Source organism: Drosophila montana, unplaced genomic scaffold, assembly GCF_035044405.1.
Source record: "Drosophila montana isolate Dmon_TW-CO22-7 unplaced genomic scaffold, ASM3504440v1 contig_1900_1, whole genome shotgun sequence".
NCBI classification, from domain to species: domain Eukaryota; kingdom Metazoa; phylum Arthropoda; class Insecta; order Diptera; family Drosophilidae; genus Drosophila; species Drosophila montana.
The window spans coordinates 208,864-229,130 of record NW_026996820.1 but is presented as its reverse complement, the minus strand read 5'-3'; the positions used below and the strand labels follow the sequence as shown (position 1 = coordinate 229,130).

The window sequence follows — 20,267 nt, the reverse complement described above, 5'->3', positions numbered from 1 at the left end:
GCTGTTGCTATGATTTGCATATCGTAGTCCGTAGCTTGCTTTGTTTTAATGCATCTGCTTTTGCCTGTGCCACCTCATCTACTACCACCTATCCGACGCCATCCGATGTCCGACCTCTTTGTCAGCTGCCGTTACCTGTGTATGTGTGATTGTGTGTTTGTTATGTCGGACTGGACAGGATGCCGCGTAAGAAGGCAAACGTGCAGGCTGAGGCTGGCATTTGTCCTTCCAATCTAAGCTAAATGCTCCCACTGCCGTTGTCGTTGCCATCGTTGCAGCAGTCGAGAAAACACAGAATTTGAAACAATTCAGGCGCCAGCGGAGGGACCATGGCAGACGCAGCATTTTCGACCACCAACTACTGACCACTGACTGACTCGCACTGCATCTACATTGCCCTTACGCTTAGTATTGCTACCAATGCTGGCCAATGTGTTGGACAGAGAACGACATTACCCAAGGATGCAGCGCAATCTCGTGAGCAGTACATGTGAGACAGAGACAGAGCTGACTTTGGCAAAAGCTCTTAGCAACGTGCGGCTGAATCCTTCTCGAAATTAAACTATATGTACCAAGGCAAGACATGCATTTTGCGTCCACTGCGCTCTGGTCTAAAAACCATTCCAGTCTGAGCCACATGCAAATAACGCAGACACATGCAGTTTTTCTTGTATCCTTTGCTTGCCCCCGCTTCTTATGTATTCGCTCGAGCTTTGTTAAGATATTCTTTGCTACTAAGACGAGCGATGGTTGATATGAGTAGGAGCTAGGTACTAGCAGCATATATGCAAGTTCAATCAGTTGCTAATTGCAGTATGTTCAAGACAGTACATACACACTTGTACATGCACGTATGTAAATATAGATATACAAGATGAGTATATGTATGCGGCTGCAACCGCAACTGCATCTGCAGTATACCAATACATAGTTTATCCAGCACAACTTGATAGACACATGCGTGTAGAGTGCATAACTTCATAGCGTTGTCTACATCCAATGATAATTTATTGAAATGGTTACTATCGTAAAAAAACCAAATGTTTGTGATTTGGCACAAATAGTTTTACAAAAGTAATTAATATTATAAAATGTATAATTTAAAAATGTAACTCATAAACACCATCGCTTTTTCTTAAACTGTAAATCTTATTTGTATTTGTGCTTTACTCGAGATTGAACTAGGAGCTGCCTTGACATACATATACATATTTGAACTTTCTTTAATACACACACTTGCTGCCCACAATATTTTGAGCCGACGCTTCTTATCGCATCTCCACTAGGGAAAATGCATTCTTGAAAAACTTCGGAGGTTATAGCTTGTTCTTTGAAAAATACGGCCTTTTAATGTGATTTGCAACAATTCGCAAGTCGATCTAGACAGGGTCGTCTGACCGCATGTTTTGTTGATCCAAGAGCTAGAGTTTATTTCCGATATTCGATTACTTGCCTCGTTTCCATGCAATCGATAGGAATCGATATCGAAATAATTTGTTCTGCATTTCTCAAAGGTTTTACGAGAAAGTTTTTACGAAAATTCCTGTATGCATGTGCAACCATAAATTTCTTTTTATACCCTTGTAGAGAGAGGGTATTCTAATTTAGTCATGAAATTTTTAATGCTATCGTCTTGAAACTTTGCATAGGTGCATTTTTCTGTTGCAGGCAGTACATATGTATGTGGAAATATATGGAACCGGCCGGATCAGACCACTATATCATATAGCGCCATAGGAATGATCGTTTCAAAAGAAGGTTCTTTTAGGATAAACTTTAAGTTTATCAAGATATCATACCCAATCTTGGCATATATATGTTTTACTATTCTCCCTACCTATTTGCAAAATCTTGACAAGAAGTTTCTAAAATAATGAATATGTAGCCATATCCGAAATTTTAACTTTGCCGCGTAGTTTTGAAATATCGCTCCTTTTCATACGTACCGAGGAACAAAGAAAGGAGACCCACTTAGCGCAATATAAAACATACCTAAGGCACATAAACAAGCAGCTGTTCGCATCAAAAAAGTACAAATAATTTATCAAGAATTCTGATAAGACAAGGTAAATAAATTGAAAGAGTAATATACACACTATACAAATTGTTGTTTTTGTTTCATTATTTTTACGGCAGTGTATATATAAATTTTACGATGGTGAGCGGCTGTAGCCTGTTGGTAAGGGCCAAGTCTGTTCAAGTGTCATGTTGCTTGCAGCTCACTTGTAGACAAAAACAAAAAATATAGCGACAGAGATGTAAATCCCTAAAACGCGATTTGTCGCGCATTTTTCAGGTCGATGTGTAAGTTCTAGTTACTATACCTTCTTCCTACTTCAATTAATTATTCAAAACCAAAAAACGAAAATTTACACGTTTTTTCAGAAAAATTATATTGAAAATTTGTGAAGAGGTATAGTATAGGAGGTCCATATTGTTATAAACCTGTTAATAAGAAACTATACGACCTCTACTCTGGGTTATAACTAATTATATATATTTTGCAATTGTGGACTAAGAAGGACATTTTAAAAAATTACAGCTCATCCTAAAATTGTTCACTTATACGTTCAATGTGTTTGCATTTGCACAGGTAAGAGATCTGACCAAACACCAGTTCAGTAAAGTGGAATTCTATACAAATTTACTCAGGACAACGATGCGCCTTTTCTAATAGGGGATGGTAAATCTGTCCGTTCCGGTTGAACGCACACAATCGCGAATTTTCATCAAACTAGAAAGCAGCATGTCGCGCGGTCAGCATCGTTACCGTCGTCTGCGACAAACGTTGTCGTCTATGAAAAAGGACAGACAAGACAAGGAGAATCAAGCCAAAACGTGTAGAAGGACTGCTCCCTACATCAATCAGAGCGCAACCCCGCGCCAATTCAGCTTAAATCCGCAGTTGCCACCCTGCGGCAAAGCAATAGCGATGGTGACGGCAACAGCCGCAGCCAACCATCACACATCCCCGACCGCATTGCTTTTCCTATAGGCATCGCGACTTTCAGCGTATGTAGAATTGACACTGACTGACGGACCGTAGAGTGTGCGGATGCAAATGGAACAAATACATATGCATACATATGTATGTGTGCACGTGAATATGTACATATGCGAAGGTATAAGAGCCTGTCCTATCTCATGCCTTGCCTACCTGCATAAACAGAACAATGCATAGCAGCCCACTTGAGATCAGAGCAAGTGGCAGACGGTGGTGCAGGACCATATAGCCAAGTCAAGCCGAACGGCCGAGTGGCGTAATTTTGCGTCAAGTCCCATCGCATTTCCCAACCCTTTTGCCTGCGTCACATTGGCACAAAGAAAGACCTCCAGCTGGCTGGCTGGCAACTGGCAGCAACGACTTCTAACAGCTCTACAGACAAAAAACTTAGCCATATAGAGACAGACGAGCAAACTATGGTTCAGTGGCCATGAGGTGATAGCTCTGGTTCTGCATTTGACTCTTGCTGCTGTTAAGCATGCCATGTCCAGTATAAATCGCAGAACGTTCTCGTACCCCAAGACCACGATAAGCAATGGGAACAACATTATTTGTAGCCAGCAAAGCAAACTATGCGCTGACATCAAAGCCACAAGCACTAAAATTCTGTGCACATCACTGGCGTGTTGTACTTTACCCACTCGCAAGCACTTTGATGCTGTTTCCTTGAACAAGCACAGTCAGAAGAATTGGCGGTTGCCTCATAGACCTTTTATCAGTTGGTTGATTGATGATCCCCGACCGCCTGGTCAGTAATGAGTATTTATTTCCTGACAATTTAAAAATTATGGATAAAGGTGTTATGTGGTTTGAATTTGATTATCAATCGGGATCCTGACTTGAATATTCCATTAATAGAAAACATGCTCTTGTGGAGAAAATGGGGGTCAAAGATTGTGTGGGCGAAGTTCTATAGACTACAAACATACATAAATATTTTCGAGGTTTAAAATTAGCTTAAGCTCATACAATGTGCAACACATAAAAGCAGACATCTCCGATCCAATTAAGTATATGTATATATTTTAGATCAGCCAAGTTGATATAGCGTCTCTCCGTCTTTCTTTTTCTATGCGAGCTAGTCTCTGTTTAAAAGCTATCGTCTTGAAATTTTGATTAGGTCCGTTTTTCTATTTCTTTTTCAGATAGCTACCAAAGGAATGATCGATAAAAAATTAAGTATTTGAATGAAAAACTTTTTTATTTAACAAGATGGTTAGACCAAACTTATTTATTAGTTTCATTATGCTTCCTACATATAAGCAAAGTCTTAAAAACATCGGTACACTATATCATATAGCTGCCATAGGAATGATCAGTCGTAAATTAAGAAATTATGATATCTTACCCAAAATCGGAATATATATATTTTACCAAAAAAGAAATTTGAGCTACCCACAATTTAAATACAATTTTATTTTTAAGAATATACGAATATTCTATAGCACAATAAGATATACTGTTTAATAGTTCATCAAAATCGGTTGAGAAACACAGAAGTTATTATTACGTGTTAATGACACGTGTTAGCAGCAACTAGCGCAAATCGCAAGAATTTTTGTATATTTGTACACACACATGCATGCGCTTCTTTATTGAAGTATATGTGTATGTGCTGATATTTTAATTCGGAGAAGAGGCGGTGGCAAGTAGTGTGGTCGGTTTTTAAATTTTTTTTATAACTGCTAAAGCAAACACGATCGTAGCCCGAGCTGCATTTGGTGTTTAGGGAGGGTTTAGGGTATCCCCTAGTCGGGAGCTCCCGACTAGAACCTCTTACTTGTTACAATTAAAACAAGTAAAATAGCTCTAGTCTTGTAAAAAAAAATACATGATCTCTATATACTATTCTAGAAGCTGCATATCAGATGTTATTTGGTGACTCTAGCTCTTAAAAGCTAAGGGATATGCTCAAAAACCAGAATGTCCATATACATTTTTATTGATTGCTTGGAAACGATTATCGAAGGCAAACTCGTACTGTGCGGGCAATAGGAGGACTTACCTCTTATAGATTGCGAGAACCACGCGTTCATATATACTGAAAGACATACATGGCTAGATTGACACGACTATTGATGCTGAGCAAGAATAATATACTTTACTTTGCTCTCTTCTCTGCCTGTTACATACATTTGCACAAAACCATTATACCTTTTTACTTATTTTCCATGGGTTCAGAATATATGATTTGAAAACTGTTACACAGTTTTATAAATTTCAGAACTAAGTCAACTACAACCGTCGCATCAGTGACGTGATTTAAAGAGCAACCACCGACATTGCCATCATTCCCATTGTATCTGAGCACGATTCTCATTCTGGTCTATTGCTTGAGTCACAAAAAAACACGCATGATCCCTTTACGTCGCAACAAATATCAGCACGAATGTGTTTATCCATCGTCGACTTCTTATCATCCCCTAATGAAGACGGACATGGACGCGGCCACTGACGATTTAGTGAAACGATGCTACGTTTCCAGTGAGTAGCGCTTAAATAAGAAGTCTATAAGATACCTTAAAGAACATTTTTGATCTACGCCTTCGTGTGGTATACTGACACATAGTGAAAAATGTTTTCAATTAAAAGTACCATAGGCTTAAACCCATTGCTTACTTATAATATTATATATTACCAAATTACTGTAAGAAGTTCAAACAAATGCATACAGATATAATTTCTAAACAATTTGTATTGTTTTAGGTTAAAAAGTATAATACCTATCAATTTCGTTTCATATAACAATTTTATTAGTTAAATGAATAAATACAATTCATTAGAAATTTAAAATATTAATCACATTATTTTAATTTTATTTTAAAATGCTCTCTCGCTCATAATGAAGTTTAACATTGCTCTTGCGCAGTCGTTTGGAATTGTAGAATCAATCGAAATGATATTAAAAGATTAAAAAAGTTTGGTGCATGATATCTCATTAATAAAAAGTTCCCCACTCATCTGTGGAATCGCATGCTCCCCTGCCCCACCTTTCGACAAACCTATTCATTTGTTATATCCTGAACCCCTTGAAATCGGTAAAGTACATATACATTTTCCTTGTCAACTTCAATAGCCAAGTCGATTTAGCCTTGTCCATATGAAGGTAGACGTGGAACTCAGAACCTATGGATAAAAACTAGAAACTTGAAACGCCTTAAACGTAGGTCCTCCTATAGCGTGCGCGGTAATATTTTTTTCCGATTGGAAAATTGTACCTAAAACTTTTAAGGAGAAACTAAGGATATCTTCGGATAAGGATATCTTCGAAGCAGGTTTAATACCCTTGGTCGGTCGGGACTACCTGCTAGTTTATATATAAATATATATTTATATATATACAAAATACAGATAGTGATTCTGGGAAATTTCGCCTTTTACATTTATGAATTCACTTCTATACGTACCATATATAAATTCACTATATAAGAAGCGAAAATTCACAGATGTACCCTCATCTTAATTTTTCTTTGACACTTGGCTTGGCATAGATGAGGTGGACATGGAATACCTTATTTTGCGGTTTTATGCTTATACCTAGTAAATATGTGTATGCCATTATTAAGAAAGCACCGGTTTGGGTTTCGTCGGTGGTCGTTGATGACTATGTATCATCATTGCGTAGCGGTTCTGCGCGGATATTGCTGGCTAGTGTTTATGTGGTGCAGCCCTTTGTCCTGAGGACAATAACACTTCAGTGTGGAACATTATCATAAAGGGGTTAAGTCGCAGATTTTCATCGTGTGTGCTCATTTACGGCGCTGCTATACAGCCGCCGTTCGCTTGGGACGCGCAACGCTCCTGCAAGTGCTTAAGGAATCGCGCTGAATTTCACCGCTTTGTTTCTATGCCTTTATGACAAAGATGGCAGCGGCTCATTATGCGCCCCGATAAGCGATGTGCCTCCCACGTGCGTTTTTCGCCTCGGGTTACTATAGGGCATGTACGGTATTATGTGGGTTGATGTCTTAAGTAGCACTGCAGCGCTGCCTGCTTTCGTTATCTTCAACTTCGGCACAGCTAAGCTCTGGTACTGTTTCGCAACGAAAAGTGGTTATGCCAGTTTGTCATTTGCCACCCTTTTTTATTTTGCAAAAATTTTGCATTTGGTACAATTCTGAGATGGACGTTGCTATTTCTGTAATTCGAGCTGTGCCCCTGCTTAAGAAACAGGGCGCCTGTTTTTCAATGCTTTAGCTTGCTTTCGTTCCTTTGTTTTTGTCATGCTTTTCCTCCATGGTTGCGTTTGCGAATACAAGGCTTGATCCTAAATTAACACGTTCGAATAACCTTGAAGCGTTTCTTATTTCGCGCCATCGCAAAGAGTACCTGATGTCAGCGGGTGCACGAAAACAACGAGCCAGTCACATATACATACATAGGGGAGCTCGCACCGTTAACTGAGCCAACTCCGCCGGAGCGGATTCAATTAGACGTTGACGACGAACTGGCTGACAGGGAATGGTTTTGACCTCGAATGGAGCGATGTCTCTCCTCGCTGCGCGCTGATGCCTTGAAACACCTTATTGTGATTCTTATGGCTTCACGTGGATTTTGCATTTCATCATTCTGAATCATTCTGAAACGGCGGGACGCGTTTACAAGGTCTACAGAAAATGCCACGTAAGATATAAGCGAATGCGCAACAAGTATGTGCATATATGTTCTTTTTGTAATAAATCGATATCGTACAAAATTTATGTATATTTTTGTTAATAGAGTGCAATCCAAAATGGCGTGTTAATTTTTATATCCTTGCAGAGGGTATTATAATATTGTCTCGAAATGTGTAACGCATAGAAGGAGACATCTCCGACCCCATAAAGTATATATATTCTTAATCAGTATCAACAGCCGAGTCGATATAGCCATGTCCGTAAACTAGTCTCTCCGTTTTCAATCTATCGTCATGAAACTTTGCATTTGTCTCTCTTTTTGTTGCACGCAGTACATATGTCGGAACCGGCTGGATCGGACGACTATATTACATTCGATAGGAACGTTCGGTCGAACAGAACAACTTTTTTGTTTATGAAGATATCTTTACTAGACTCGGCATCTATTTGTTTTACTATGCTCCTCATATATATCCAAAATATTATCAATATCGGACCAATATATTATATAGCTGCCATAGGAACAGTCGGTCTAAAATTAAGTTGTTGTATTGAAAACTTTTTGTTTTCAAAATATCTTGAAACTGGCTGGCTGTTAGACGAATATTGCTATATTGACTCTTGGCTCGGAGATGTCTCCTTGTATGCATTGCTCATTTCATGACAATTTTAATACTGTTTACAAGTGAAAGTTTTATTTTTACTCTAAAAAAAAACCAAAAAAAGAAACTGTTGCATAATAATAGTAGTTCAAGCTCGCAAAATTGAATAAATGTAAGTGAAACAAGTAACAGGCTCTGGTCGGGAATACCCTGAACCCTCTCCTCTTCTACTAACACCAAATTCAGCTCGCGCTATGCGCTCGTTTGCTGCAGCAGTTTGCAGCAAACGCCGCTACTCAACAGTCACACCAAGAAATCAGTCTTAATAAGAAAAAAAAAAAACGGATTAAAATAGCAGCACAGAAAACAATACAATCGCAATTATCATGCTGTTGGTAGAATTCAATAAACCCCTGCATGAATGTGTGTGTACATGTACATATACAGAGATTCTTGCAACTAGCTGCCGCAAAACACATTTTCTTTAATAACTTTTGTGTTTCTTCACCGATCTTGATAAAATTTTTAGCAGTAGATTTTATTGTACTGTAGAATATTCGCGTATTCTCAAAATGACAATTGCATTAATTGTGCCTCAAATTGGTGGGAAATACAAATTGGAGTTTTTACTTGATTTATAGGTATGTGGTGATAGCTGGGTGTTGGCGACAGCTATAAAATGAAAGATGCTTGATATATATACATATATACTATGCTAGAAGCTACATGTTAAGTATAGTGACTCTAGCGTTTAAAACCTAAAGATTTGCTCACAAAACACGTTTCGATATCGATTATCGGAAAACATACCAAATTTCAGTCTCTAGCTCTTATGGTTCTGAGATCCTTGCGTTCATACATACGGACGGACGGACGGACGGACAGACAGACGGACATGGCTAGATCGACTCGGCTATTTATGCTGATCAAGAATATATGTATATACTTTATGGGGTCGGAGATGCTTCCTTCTGCCTATTTCATACATTTGCACAAATACAGAATACCCTTTTTACCCATTTTCAATGGGTTCAGGGTATAATAAGTAAAATTTTATAATTCAACTTGTTTGTTAGTGTATATATACAAAATGCCGTTTACTAAGCAAAAAGAAGATCAACAAAGAAACGTAAGTAGATGGTGCTAGATTTGCTATGCTTCACGAGATCTACATGTGTAGTAAATGCATAAATATAAGTACTATTTTTCTCGCAAATCACAGAATAGTCCCCTTGGCCCTTGTCTTAAGAAAAACGGTGCATAGGAGACATGCGCATACACCTACGAGATAATTGCAGCTGCGCAGGTAAACGGTCAGCTTACAGATAAGAAAACATAGGGCGGATTAGGTAGGGGTGCGATTTTTTCTTTGTCGCAGCTTGAGACAAAAACAAACTGACGTCTGTTCCGATTCTAATAAAATTCGCGCCGCAGGACATCCGCAAATGTGTGTGTCCTTGCCTCTTTGTGAAATTATTCTGTATATATGAATGTAATACCCTCTGCTTGCCTAAAAACTCCATGTCAATGTGGATTTTATTTCTAGAATTTTGGACAATCTTTCCTAATTTAATTTTAAGCATTGAAATCGGAAGCTCCCGACCGCTCTATACGCATTTCACAGCTCAGACATTCCATATAATGAGTATTAATTCCATATCTGTAAGGTAAGTGAATTTATAAAAGAAGTGACTTTATAAGGAACAGAAACTATGCGGCAGTTGGTTTGCTTGATTTTCAAGGAAAGATTCAAATGTGTTTGACATAGGGAATTGGAAAATATTCGAGGCATGCATTGCACAAACCGATATGCTCTTTCACTTGAAGCATAGAGTATAAATGTCGAATCCTTACAAGTTGGTTTTCCATTTCCTGCTGCGTCAGCAATTTTCAACTACCTTTCACGAAGGGTCATACTTACATAGGTATTAACACGGTGTCCTTTTGTCTCATGCTGCGAAACGGTTTTGACGAAAATTCGAAGAACAAACTTCCAGTTCGTTGGATATTTTGCTGCCGCATCGCGATATTTACGTTTAGTTTATTTTTAGCTGAGAAAAATAGTAATTGATTAAAGTGTACTTATTATATAAACAAAAGATAAAGCAGTGCAAACTATAGTGTACCATTACTCAAGGACAATAGTAATATGTAGAAGAATCTGATTTTAGTAGTGCTCATAAATTTATTCTAATATATATCATTGAACAGAGAAAAATTTGACTACCACGAATGTATCATTTCTGCGTACTTAAAACATTCAATAAAACTTCCAAAACCTTAAATTAGCTATTGTACGAGACAAAATACGGTGTATACGGCTGATTTACTTAATTTTTTGTTAAGCCATATTACAAAAATATGCTTTACATCTTTTTCTGCAGTTTTTAAAATTAAATTTTGTTTTCTTAATTTTGATTTCATCTGTTGTTCAGTAAATTACATTAGTCGGAGCCTATATTACATCTCAAGCTTTTTAAACTTGTATACCCTGAACCCATTCAAAATGGGTAAAAAGGGTATAATGCAAATGTATGTAACAGGCAGAAGGAAGCATCTCCGACCCCTTAAAGTATATACATATATTCTTGATCAGCAGCAATAGCCGAGTCGATCGAGCCATGTCCGTCTGTTTGTCTGTCTGTCCGTCCGTCCGTATGTATGAACGCAAGGATCTCAGAACCTATAAGAGCTAAAGATTTGAGCTGTAGGTCCTCCTAGTGCTTGCGCAGATCGAGTTTGTTTCTGATATTCGATAACTTGCCCCGTTTCCAAGTAATCGATAAAAATCGATATCGAAATCAGCTAGAGTCGCCAAACTTGCCTATAGAATAGTATATATATATCAAGTATCTTTCATTTTATACCTACCGCCACCTCCCCGCTACTACCCAATAGCTATAAATCAAGTAAATAAACCAATTTATGCTGCCCGACAATATAAGCCACCATTTAAATGCAATTGACTTTTTTGATAATACACGAATACTCTATAGTACAATAAGATGTAGAAACACAGAAGTTGTTAAATAAAGCATGTTATTACTGGCCTCGATTTGGGGCAGCAATCGCATATTCCAAGAATTTATGTATACATGTACACACACACATTCATACGCGTCTGCTTTGAATTCTATCAACAACATTGCAATTGCGATTGTATTGTTTTATGTGCTGCTATTTTAATTCGTTTTTTCTCGTTAAGACTTAATTGTTGGTGTGGTTGGTGAGTAGAGGCGGCGGCAAGTGGTGCGATTAGTTGCGAGTTCGAACCCTGCCAAGGGAACCATTTTTTTTTGTTTTAATTTTTCTTTATTACTACTAAAATAAACGAGCGCGTAGCGCGAGCTGCATTTGGTGTTCGAAGAAAAGGGTTCAGAGTTTTCCTTAGTCGGGAGCCTTGGATAAAACCTCTTACTTGTTTTGGGTTGGGGTTTTCAATATAGGTTATGTTTTAACGGACCTATTCAGTTTCATGACAGCATTAAAACTAAGAGATTAGTTTGCATGAAAAACTACAGAAGGACATGGGTATATTTACTTGGCTGATCATGCTGATCAATTTTAAGACAACTATAATGAACTCTGTGAGGAAATATAAATGTAAGATAAATGTAAACCAAGCACAGAGCTGCCGTCTACACTACGATTGCTTAGCAATACATTTTTTGACACTATGAGAAATTTAAATGCTAAAGCGCAAATTGATTTTATCCCAATCGGATGGGGGACCTCTGGGTACGCACAGAAAATTAATCTTAAAATCAAATTTATTGATTTCATGGATATGGATGTAGTTATTGATTTTATGTAAACTTGACCTGCGTGTAAATTTTACGCTCCAAATTTATTAGACAGAAAGAACGCAAGGAAAAAGTTATGAAGGGGTTTTTAGAAATTCAACCCGAAAGCATAAAAAAAAATGGCGAAAAACGCTTGTATGAAGCTTTTCTGTTTACCATCTGATCGCCCTCAAACTCATTTTCCTTCCAATTCATATGAGGGGGATTTCACGGTTATTGGAAAATCGAGTCTCCCTTCGGGTGAATGGGGGTCAAAGATTTGGTGGGTGACGTTTTGCGCTCAAATTCTTTTCCATAGATCTTTACAAAAAATCTTTTGAGACGTGTTTCACACTTTTTGCAGAATCCAAGCATCCTCCGTGGAAATGTGATTAAACGATTTTGTGGGCGAAGTATTAAGTTTTATCTGATTTATTTCAAACTTTTATTGATATGTAACGATTTTTTTTATAAATGTTTATTATATTGAATCAAATAAAGCATACATTTTTATTACAACACAGTTGGCTTAGGTGATATATCGCCAAGCCTGGTTGGGTCCTCATTATTATTATTTTTTTATTAACGATTTTATAAATTAAAAAATTGGCAAAAAATGGTTACATGAAAGTTTTTTGATTTCCATTCAAATTACTTTTTAATGATCTTTGTGAAAATTCACGTATAAGTGTTTCACACTTTTTACAAAATCCACTATTCTTGGATGATAAACGTGGATAAAATGTTGAATGGGCAATTTTTCGGGTGGAAACTCACTGGCAAAGATTCTTAATAAAACTCATTTAAGACGTGGATTACACTTCGCATAATTCGCCCTTTTTGCATGATAAATGAAGGTAATAAGGCCAAAGTTTTAAGTTTTGCCCAATCAGACTCAAACATAATTTCAAAGCCCCTCATAAAAATTAAATGAATACGTGTTTTAGTGATTTAAGATATTCGACCCACAGCTTGTGAGAATTTTTTTTTATTTTTTCGCAAAGATCATCATTTTAAAATGGAAAATGTCCAAAGTAATAAACGAGCGTTTATTTTTCGGCTTCAAGATTCTCACCACAAACATGGGCGGAAACCGTTGATTCCAATTTTGGTTATTTTTTCAAAGCACTTTAAACATTCTTTTAAATAGAAACGAAGAATAATATGGTACGGATAGATTTGAATTGCTGTGTACCTTATCGAATGTTTGGAAACGGGGCAAAACAGACATTATCGGCTAGATTGACTCGGTTATTGATGCTGATCAAAAATATATATGCCTTGTGCACAACACCATTATACTTTTTTTTTTTACCTATCTTCAATGGGCCCATACAGAATGATCAAAAAAATATATTTAATAAATCTTTATTGACATCGCTATTTAGCCGACTCGCTTAATATCTCCGGAAACCTTGCTTCGAAAACGGCGTGGAAATTCATACGAAATGGCAACATTGCTGGCTAGTATGCTTATTGGAGCTGGCCATCCCGCTATGGTTGTGTCTGGAGTAGCACGACAAGAGACGGTGCTTAATGATCAACACAATGTGCCTTACCCGTATCCAATTATTAAACAAGAGTCCGTTGAACAGGAACAGGTGAAGGATGAACAGAGTGTTAAGTACAAATTGCGTGCCTTGCCGGATTTGGAGAGTCATCTAGAGGAAGAAATGGCCGAGGTGCACAAGCGTAGAGCCGAAGAGCAGAGTCGGTTGGAAGAGGACCTTTTGCGAAAGCAAATGGCGGTAACAATTGCAGACATTTACTTTTACATTCATAATGTGTATTGAATTTTGAATTTTCCCAAGAATCTAGAACTTTTAGCTGTCGACCGTTATCACTATCGTCGGTCTCACGCGTGGGTTGTGATTATAAATAACGCACCTTGGAGTGTAAAGCCCCGAATTACATATACGGATGTGAATGGAGATGTCGTAGAAGCCCCTCCCTCCGGAGTATTCATAGAGCCCTCAACGGGATTTATATGTGAAGCAGGCTGTAAGCAATACATTTTAGTTGACACTGTCTGGAACCAGTATAATTACTACGTTAATAAGCAAAATTACCAGCGCGTCTGTGATTTGCGTTGGGACTTACGCGATATTAATGATTGGGAACACATGCTACCAGGCGAGCCACCTGAAATGCGCACTTACAAAGCTTCATCAGATGAGAACATAACAGATGGCGATACTGATGTAAATGATGAAAAGCATTTAGATGCTATTTGTAACTGGGTAAGCAGGCTTCACATCGGCTTCGCGGACTACGAACAACGTTTTCCAGGCTCTGGAAAAATAGTTCAATACAAGGGAGCTTTACACGAACGCTTTTCTCCATATTCGCAACGCGACGGCAAGGTAATGCAATTGACTTTGTATAATGATAATATATGCACCGATCCAAGAGTCCGCTACGAATATTATAAGAACCGGTTTGACCTAATGGAAGAGTTGAAGTATACCTATGAAACCGACCACTTCGAGGAGCTGTTTACTAAAGGTCGAAATGATAGTCTAAAATGTTAGTAAAGTCTTCATGCAATTGAATATAAATTTTCCTTACTTAAATAAGAACAATATGTATTATATTTTTATTTAGCAATCGAGTATTTTTCGGATACTTCACTACCCAGAAGATTAAGTTTCTGTTCGAGCTCCAGATTAGACTCATTGGATTCAATCGATTTGAACCCAGGATTGATAATATTACATTATAAGGACCAAGCTGACAGGTGCTGGTACAGGGAGTTTCAATTTAAGCCAAATGGTGGCGTTCTCAAAGTAAGTGATCTCGTTTTTCAGCAAATTTCCCAAATATTTACAGCTAGAGTCACCAAATTAGGCTTGTAGCATCTATAATACCATATGCAGATAAAGTATATTTCATTTTATAGCTCGTTTTCCTTCGACCAGTTGCTATAAATCAAATAAATAAATAACGAGAAAGAAGGGCGAAGATTTAATAGCCTTGCAGACCCAACCTTTTCATAATGCTCATAGTGCTTTGCCCGTATCTAAAAAGCACAGGGAAAATTGTAAATGACGAGTATGGTTAAAATATCTTGAAAAACAAGGAAGTTTTCTGTTTGGAACCTAACCAACCTAATTTTCGACCGATCTTTACTATGGCAGCTATATGATATACATACATAGTAGTCCGATGTAAATAAAATTTTGCATAAATGGAGGGAGCAAAGTAAAACTAATAAATGACGAGTTTGGTGAAGATATCAAAAAAAAATGTTTACTTGCAGCAATTTAATTTTAGACCGATCGTTCCAGTGGCAGCTATATGATAAAGTGGTCCGATGTTGATAGGATTTTGCATATATATGAAGAGCTTAGTAAAACTAATAAATGTCGAGTTTGATCAAGATATCTTAAAAAACAAAAAAATTTTCCATACAACTTAATTTTTGGCCGATCGTTCCTATGGCAGCTATATGATAAAGTGGTCCGATGTTGATAGTATTTTGCATATATATGAAGAGCATAGTAAAACTAATAAATGCCGAGTTTGGTCAAGTAAACAAAATGTTTTTCATACAAGAACCTACTTTTCAACCGATCGTTCTTACTGCAGCTATATGATAAAGTGGTCCGATCCAGCTGGTTTTGACGTATCTACTGCGTGCAACAGAAAGAGTCACTTCTGCAAAGTTTCATAAAGATAGGTTTAAACCTGAGAGACTAGTTCGCATAGAAACAGTCAGACGGTCCGACGTACATGGCTATACCGACTTGGCTGTTGATACTGATCAAGAATATATATACTTTATGGGGTCTGAGATACCTCCTTCTATGCGTTACACATTTCACGACAAAAATATAATACCCTCTGCACGGGTATAAAAACTAACTACAAATTTAAGCCACAATTGACTTTGTTATTGTCTTTTTGAGGATATACGAGGATATACTATAGCACAATAAGATCTACGCTAAAAATTACATCCAGTTCGGTTAAGAAACATAGTTATTAATAAAAGTTTTATTATATTGGCTGACCACTTGTATCAACAGCATTGCAATTGCGATTGTATTGTTTTCTGTGCTGCTATTTTAATTCGTTTTTTTCTCATTAAGAATTAATAAATGGTGTGGCTGTTGGGTAGAGGCGGCTGCAAGTAGTGCGGTCAGTTGCGAGTTTGAACCCTGCTCCCGACTAGAATGTCTTACTTGTTTTTTTTTAGAAAGTCGTAGAAAAGTTTCATCGCTCTGACGAAGATGATATAGGAACAAGTGACATTGCCAGCCGAACATTCTTGTTTCATCAAAACAAAATAATACTAAAATTTCACTACACATTTGGAGCACTAACTGCCACCACAGTTGAATTCACGAAACCGCCGAAACCAGATTATGGCAAAGAATTGATTTACGACGAGAAGCTAACCAAAATATATAGGGTAAATTTTTACATATATACTGTGTGCCTATATGCTCAGATTATTTTAAATTTATTTATTCAGGCGAATCCCTTAGATCCGATACGTACTAATCTAGAGCTATATAAATTATTGCTGGAACAACTTCAGTCAGAGGATCGCATAAGGAAACAGTTTGAAAAAATCCAGGATGATATCAGCAATATTTTTGATCAACGCAGAATGGAAAAGATGGAACCTAAACTAAAGTTCGGTTTATTTGACCCACTTCGCAATGGAGCTGCACGTGCAATTAGAATGCAACAGGTTTTTTACTTGGAATTATTAAATGTTTACTTATGTGATTCGACTTTACTTGCAGTTTAAAGAAGAACTAGAGCAGAAGCGCGAAATTGCCAGTAAGCCAGCAGACTTTTTAGCTCCATATTTGGTTCCATACAAACTTCAGGAGGAACTGACTCAAGATCAATCCGTGGGTGCCTACCATGCTTGCTTAAATGATTTGAAAACTCGATTTGTTACTCTTCTCAATAATTTACAACGACAATATGAAGACGTAAGCACTATTAATATCTATACCTATGAATTTGGATCGTACATCTCTTTTTAAATGAACAGTTGACCAGCGAGGCGAAGTCTTTAAATCGTTTCTTAAACAAGTTCGAGAATCAATTTGACAACTTTGATTATAATCGGCTTGTACAGCAGGCTAAAGACTTAGAACTCAGGAAACGTATGGTGCAGCAGCGGTTAACTCTGACTCATCAAGAATCTCAGAAAAAGTATGAATGGGTTAAAGCTTCATTGCAAAAAGACCCTCGATTAGATTTAAAAATGGAAGAAAAGAAAACCTCTGATGAATAAAAATCGTAAATAAAAATGATTAATGGTATGGTAAAAGTTTAGAATTTAAATGCTCTCCTTCGGCACGCTAAATATTTGTTTTATTCTTGTAATCATTTGCCTTACGGTTTACAGATATGTAAATGCTGAGTTTAATGAAAAGGTCTTGGAAAATATAATATTTTGCCATACAAAATCGACCGATTCTTTTTATAGTGATATATAATAAACATAAACATATAATATAATAAACACATATTGCACATATATGACCAGCATAGTTTAAATATTTAATGCCGTCGGTATTCAAGATATTATAGCAATATCAAGTCGGCTGCTGATGCTGAACAACAATATATATACTAAATGGTGCGTTCTGTTATGCGTTACCCATTTTATAAACAAATTATAAAACATCCACAAGAGTATTAAAAGTGGCAGTTGAATTGCAAACGTACAATCTAATTACATTTTTTGGCATCAAGTAAAAAGGCTCTATTTGAGAGCTAAGAAATCCCGTAACATACATTCTGTTTATATATTTTTCATTGGTCACTTTAGCTATATCCGTTTGTATTTATATAAACTTCTGTTTTTTGAGCAAATCACTTAGGCTTTAAGAAATAGTCACCAAACTTAACATGTAGCTTGCAGATTAGTATAAACAAGTCAAGTAAATTTTTTTTTTAAAGCTATCGTCACCTTCCGCCACCATTACATAGCTATAAATCAAATAAATACATTGACAATATACGAAAACTCTTTAGCACATTAGGATCAACTGCTGATCAAAATCGGTTAGGAAACACAGAAGTTATTGAACAAAATGTTTGCTTATATTGACATGTGTTTGCTGCAGCTAGCACAAATTGCAAGAATTTCTGAATACATGTACACACCCAGATTCATGCGCGTCTTTATTGAATACTATAAACAGCATTGAAGTGGCGATTATAGATACGGTAGCAAGAAGTGCGGAAGGTTACGGGTTCGAGTCCTATTAAGGGACCACTTTTTAAAATATTTTTTTCGTAGCGCGAGTTGCATTTGATGTTGGGTAGAAGAGAGAACAGGGTATGGAGCCTCTGTAATCAAGGATAATACACGTTTTGGCGTACCTTTGCCTATCGTTTCTGTGTTAAATGCGTAAAGTTCCTTCTTCTTCCACTTCCTGAGAAGCTCCATTCTGTCTGATATTGAGAAAGGCAGAAAAGCTCAGAATCGATTAATGGTAAACTTGACCCTCGCTTCGCTAGGATATCGGAACCTAATCGTACTATTCGGTTCATGTGCTCATAGCACATTTAGCTGCTGAAAACAGTCACTTATAAGCTAAGATGCGATCGCGAAAGATTTCAGCGCTAGATAGATGATTACGGATCTCTGTGCTGCTGTAGACAGGCAAAATAGCCTTGTGAGAGGATCTAAGACAGTACTGGCCGGATTAATTGATAACTCTTTGTCGTGATACTTTGTTAGCTCGTTGCATTCGATCTGGTCTACGCATACCGTCCCTTGCGAGGATGGGATTGAGGTCACAGCCTTGATCTGTAGATCTGATTCTACACCTAAGCATTTATAGAATCCATCTCGTGATGTGCCTTTTCTGTTGAAGACTTCATGTCGAATGCACCAGATGTGTCAATGAGGGCTCGCAGTAAGCTCTGATGAGCACTAATGCCTTCTCGTGTGTAGTCGTAAGGCCATGTTTAGCAGGTCATGCTCAGCTAATTTACCAGCTTGGTACGGTTGTTGTTACCTGTAAAGGGAATATTGTGTAGGCAAATCTGCCTATGGGTTGGTCAAGAACGATCTAAGACGGATTGGTCTCTATAGCTTATTCATTTTGGGCATTTTATTTCTTGCATTCGGAATAAACACAACTTTCAGCTTGGCCCATGTGCATAGTATATTGTGAATGTTCAATCATAGTCGGAACTACCTAATGCATTTCATGCCTTAAAATGTAAGACCGCTATAGTCTGCTCGACTTTAAAATCCCCTGTATCTCTCCGTCAATTATTCTTTTGGTTTTTGTTTTTGTTTTTGTTTATCAAAATATCTTAGCTAAATCTCGACATTCATTAGTTTCACTGTGGTCCCTACCTATTTGCAAAATTTTATCAACATCGGTTAGCTATATCATATAGCGCCATAGGAACGATCGGTCCAAAATTAATTACTTTAATGGACAACTTTATATACCCACTGAACCCGCTATCACCACATAGCTATAAATCAAGTTATTTGTAATTTGTATCTCCCACTAATTGTATTGCCCATTAACTTAAGGCACAATTTAAATGCAATTGTCATAGTACAATAATATCTACTGCTGAAATTTATTTATTTAAGAAAATGTGTTTTGGGCAACTAGCGCAAATTGCAAAAATTTCTGTATACATGTACACACACAGTTTCATGCGCGGGCTTATTGAATTCTATCAACAGGGCATAGCGCGAGTTGGGTTTGGTGTTGGTAGAAGAAGGAAGGGTTCAGGGTATTCCCTAGTCGGGAGCTCCCGACTAGAGCTTCTTACTTTTTTGTTTATCAAGATATCTTACCGAAAATCGCCATTTATAAGTTTTACAATCTCGCTACATTTATGCAAAATCTTATCACCATCGGACTTCTATATCATATAGCTGCCATAGGAACGATCGGTAGAAAAGTTGGTGATTAATTAGTAATTTGAATAATTTGCTATTAAAATAACCAACAGCTTAATCTTATGCATCATTTGAAAATGTGTTTGTACATAATTATATTATTTAATAATAAATATTTAATGAAAAATAATATTGAATTTATAATTTATAAAGGAGAACAACATTAACGTACATGAGCTTAACGTAGAGTAAACCAAGTCAACACCCTGGAAATATGGCGTTCAGATATAGACGCGAATGAACTTAGAATTGTGCGCGGTTCCGAATACTTGAACATACCATAAGTAGGGGTTGAAAGTAAGTTAAAGTGGATTTTAAAATGCGAATGCCAATTTCATGGTCTTGCATCACAGCAGC

General features: G+C 37.1%; 1 protein-coding gene across 1 annotated transcript in view; it reads left to right on the top strand.

Annotated features, from left to right (window-relative positions):
* The window catches only part of lobo (lost boys), a 35,419-nt gene extending 18,122 nt beyond the window's left edge, over positions 1 to 17,297 (top strand). The window contains exons 3-9 of the mRNA XM_064700786.1: positions 13,393 to 13,752; positions 13,816 to 14,530; positions 14,609 to 14,790; positions 16,203 to 16,418; positions 16,482 to 16,703; positions 16,759 to 16,953; positions 17,016 to 17,297. Coding sequence (XP_064556856.1) covers positions 13,393 to 13,752; positions 13,816 to 14,530; positions 14,609 to 14,790; positions 16,203 to 16,418; positions 16,482 to 16,703; positions 16,759 to 16,953; positions 17,016 to 17,261 — 2,136 coding nt within the window. The 3' untranslated portion in view covers positions 17,262 to 17,297. The remainder of the gene's footprint in view (positions 1 to 13,392; positions 13,753 to 13,815; positions 14,531 to 14,608; positions 14,791 to 16,202; positions 16,419 to 16,481; positions 16,704 to 16,758; positions 16,954 to 17,015) is intronic.
* Positions 17,298 to 20,267: the final 2,970 nt, after the last annotated feature.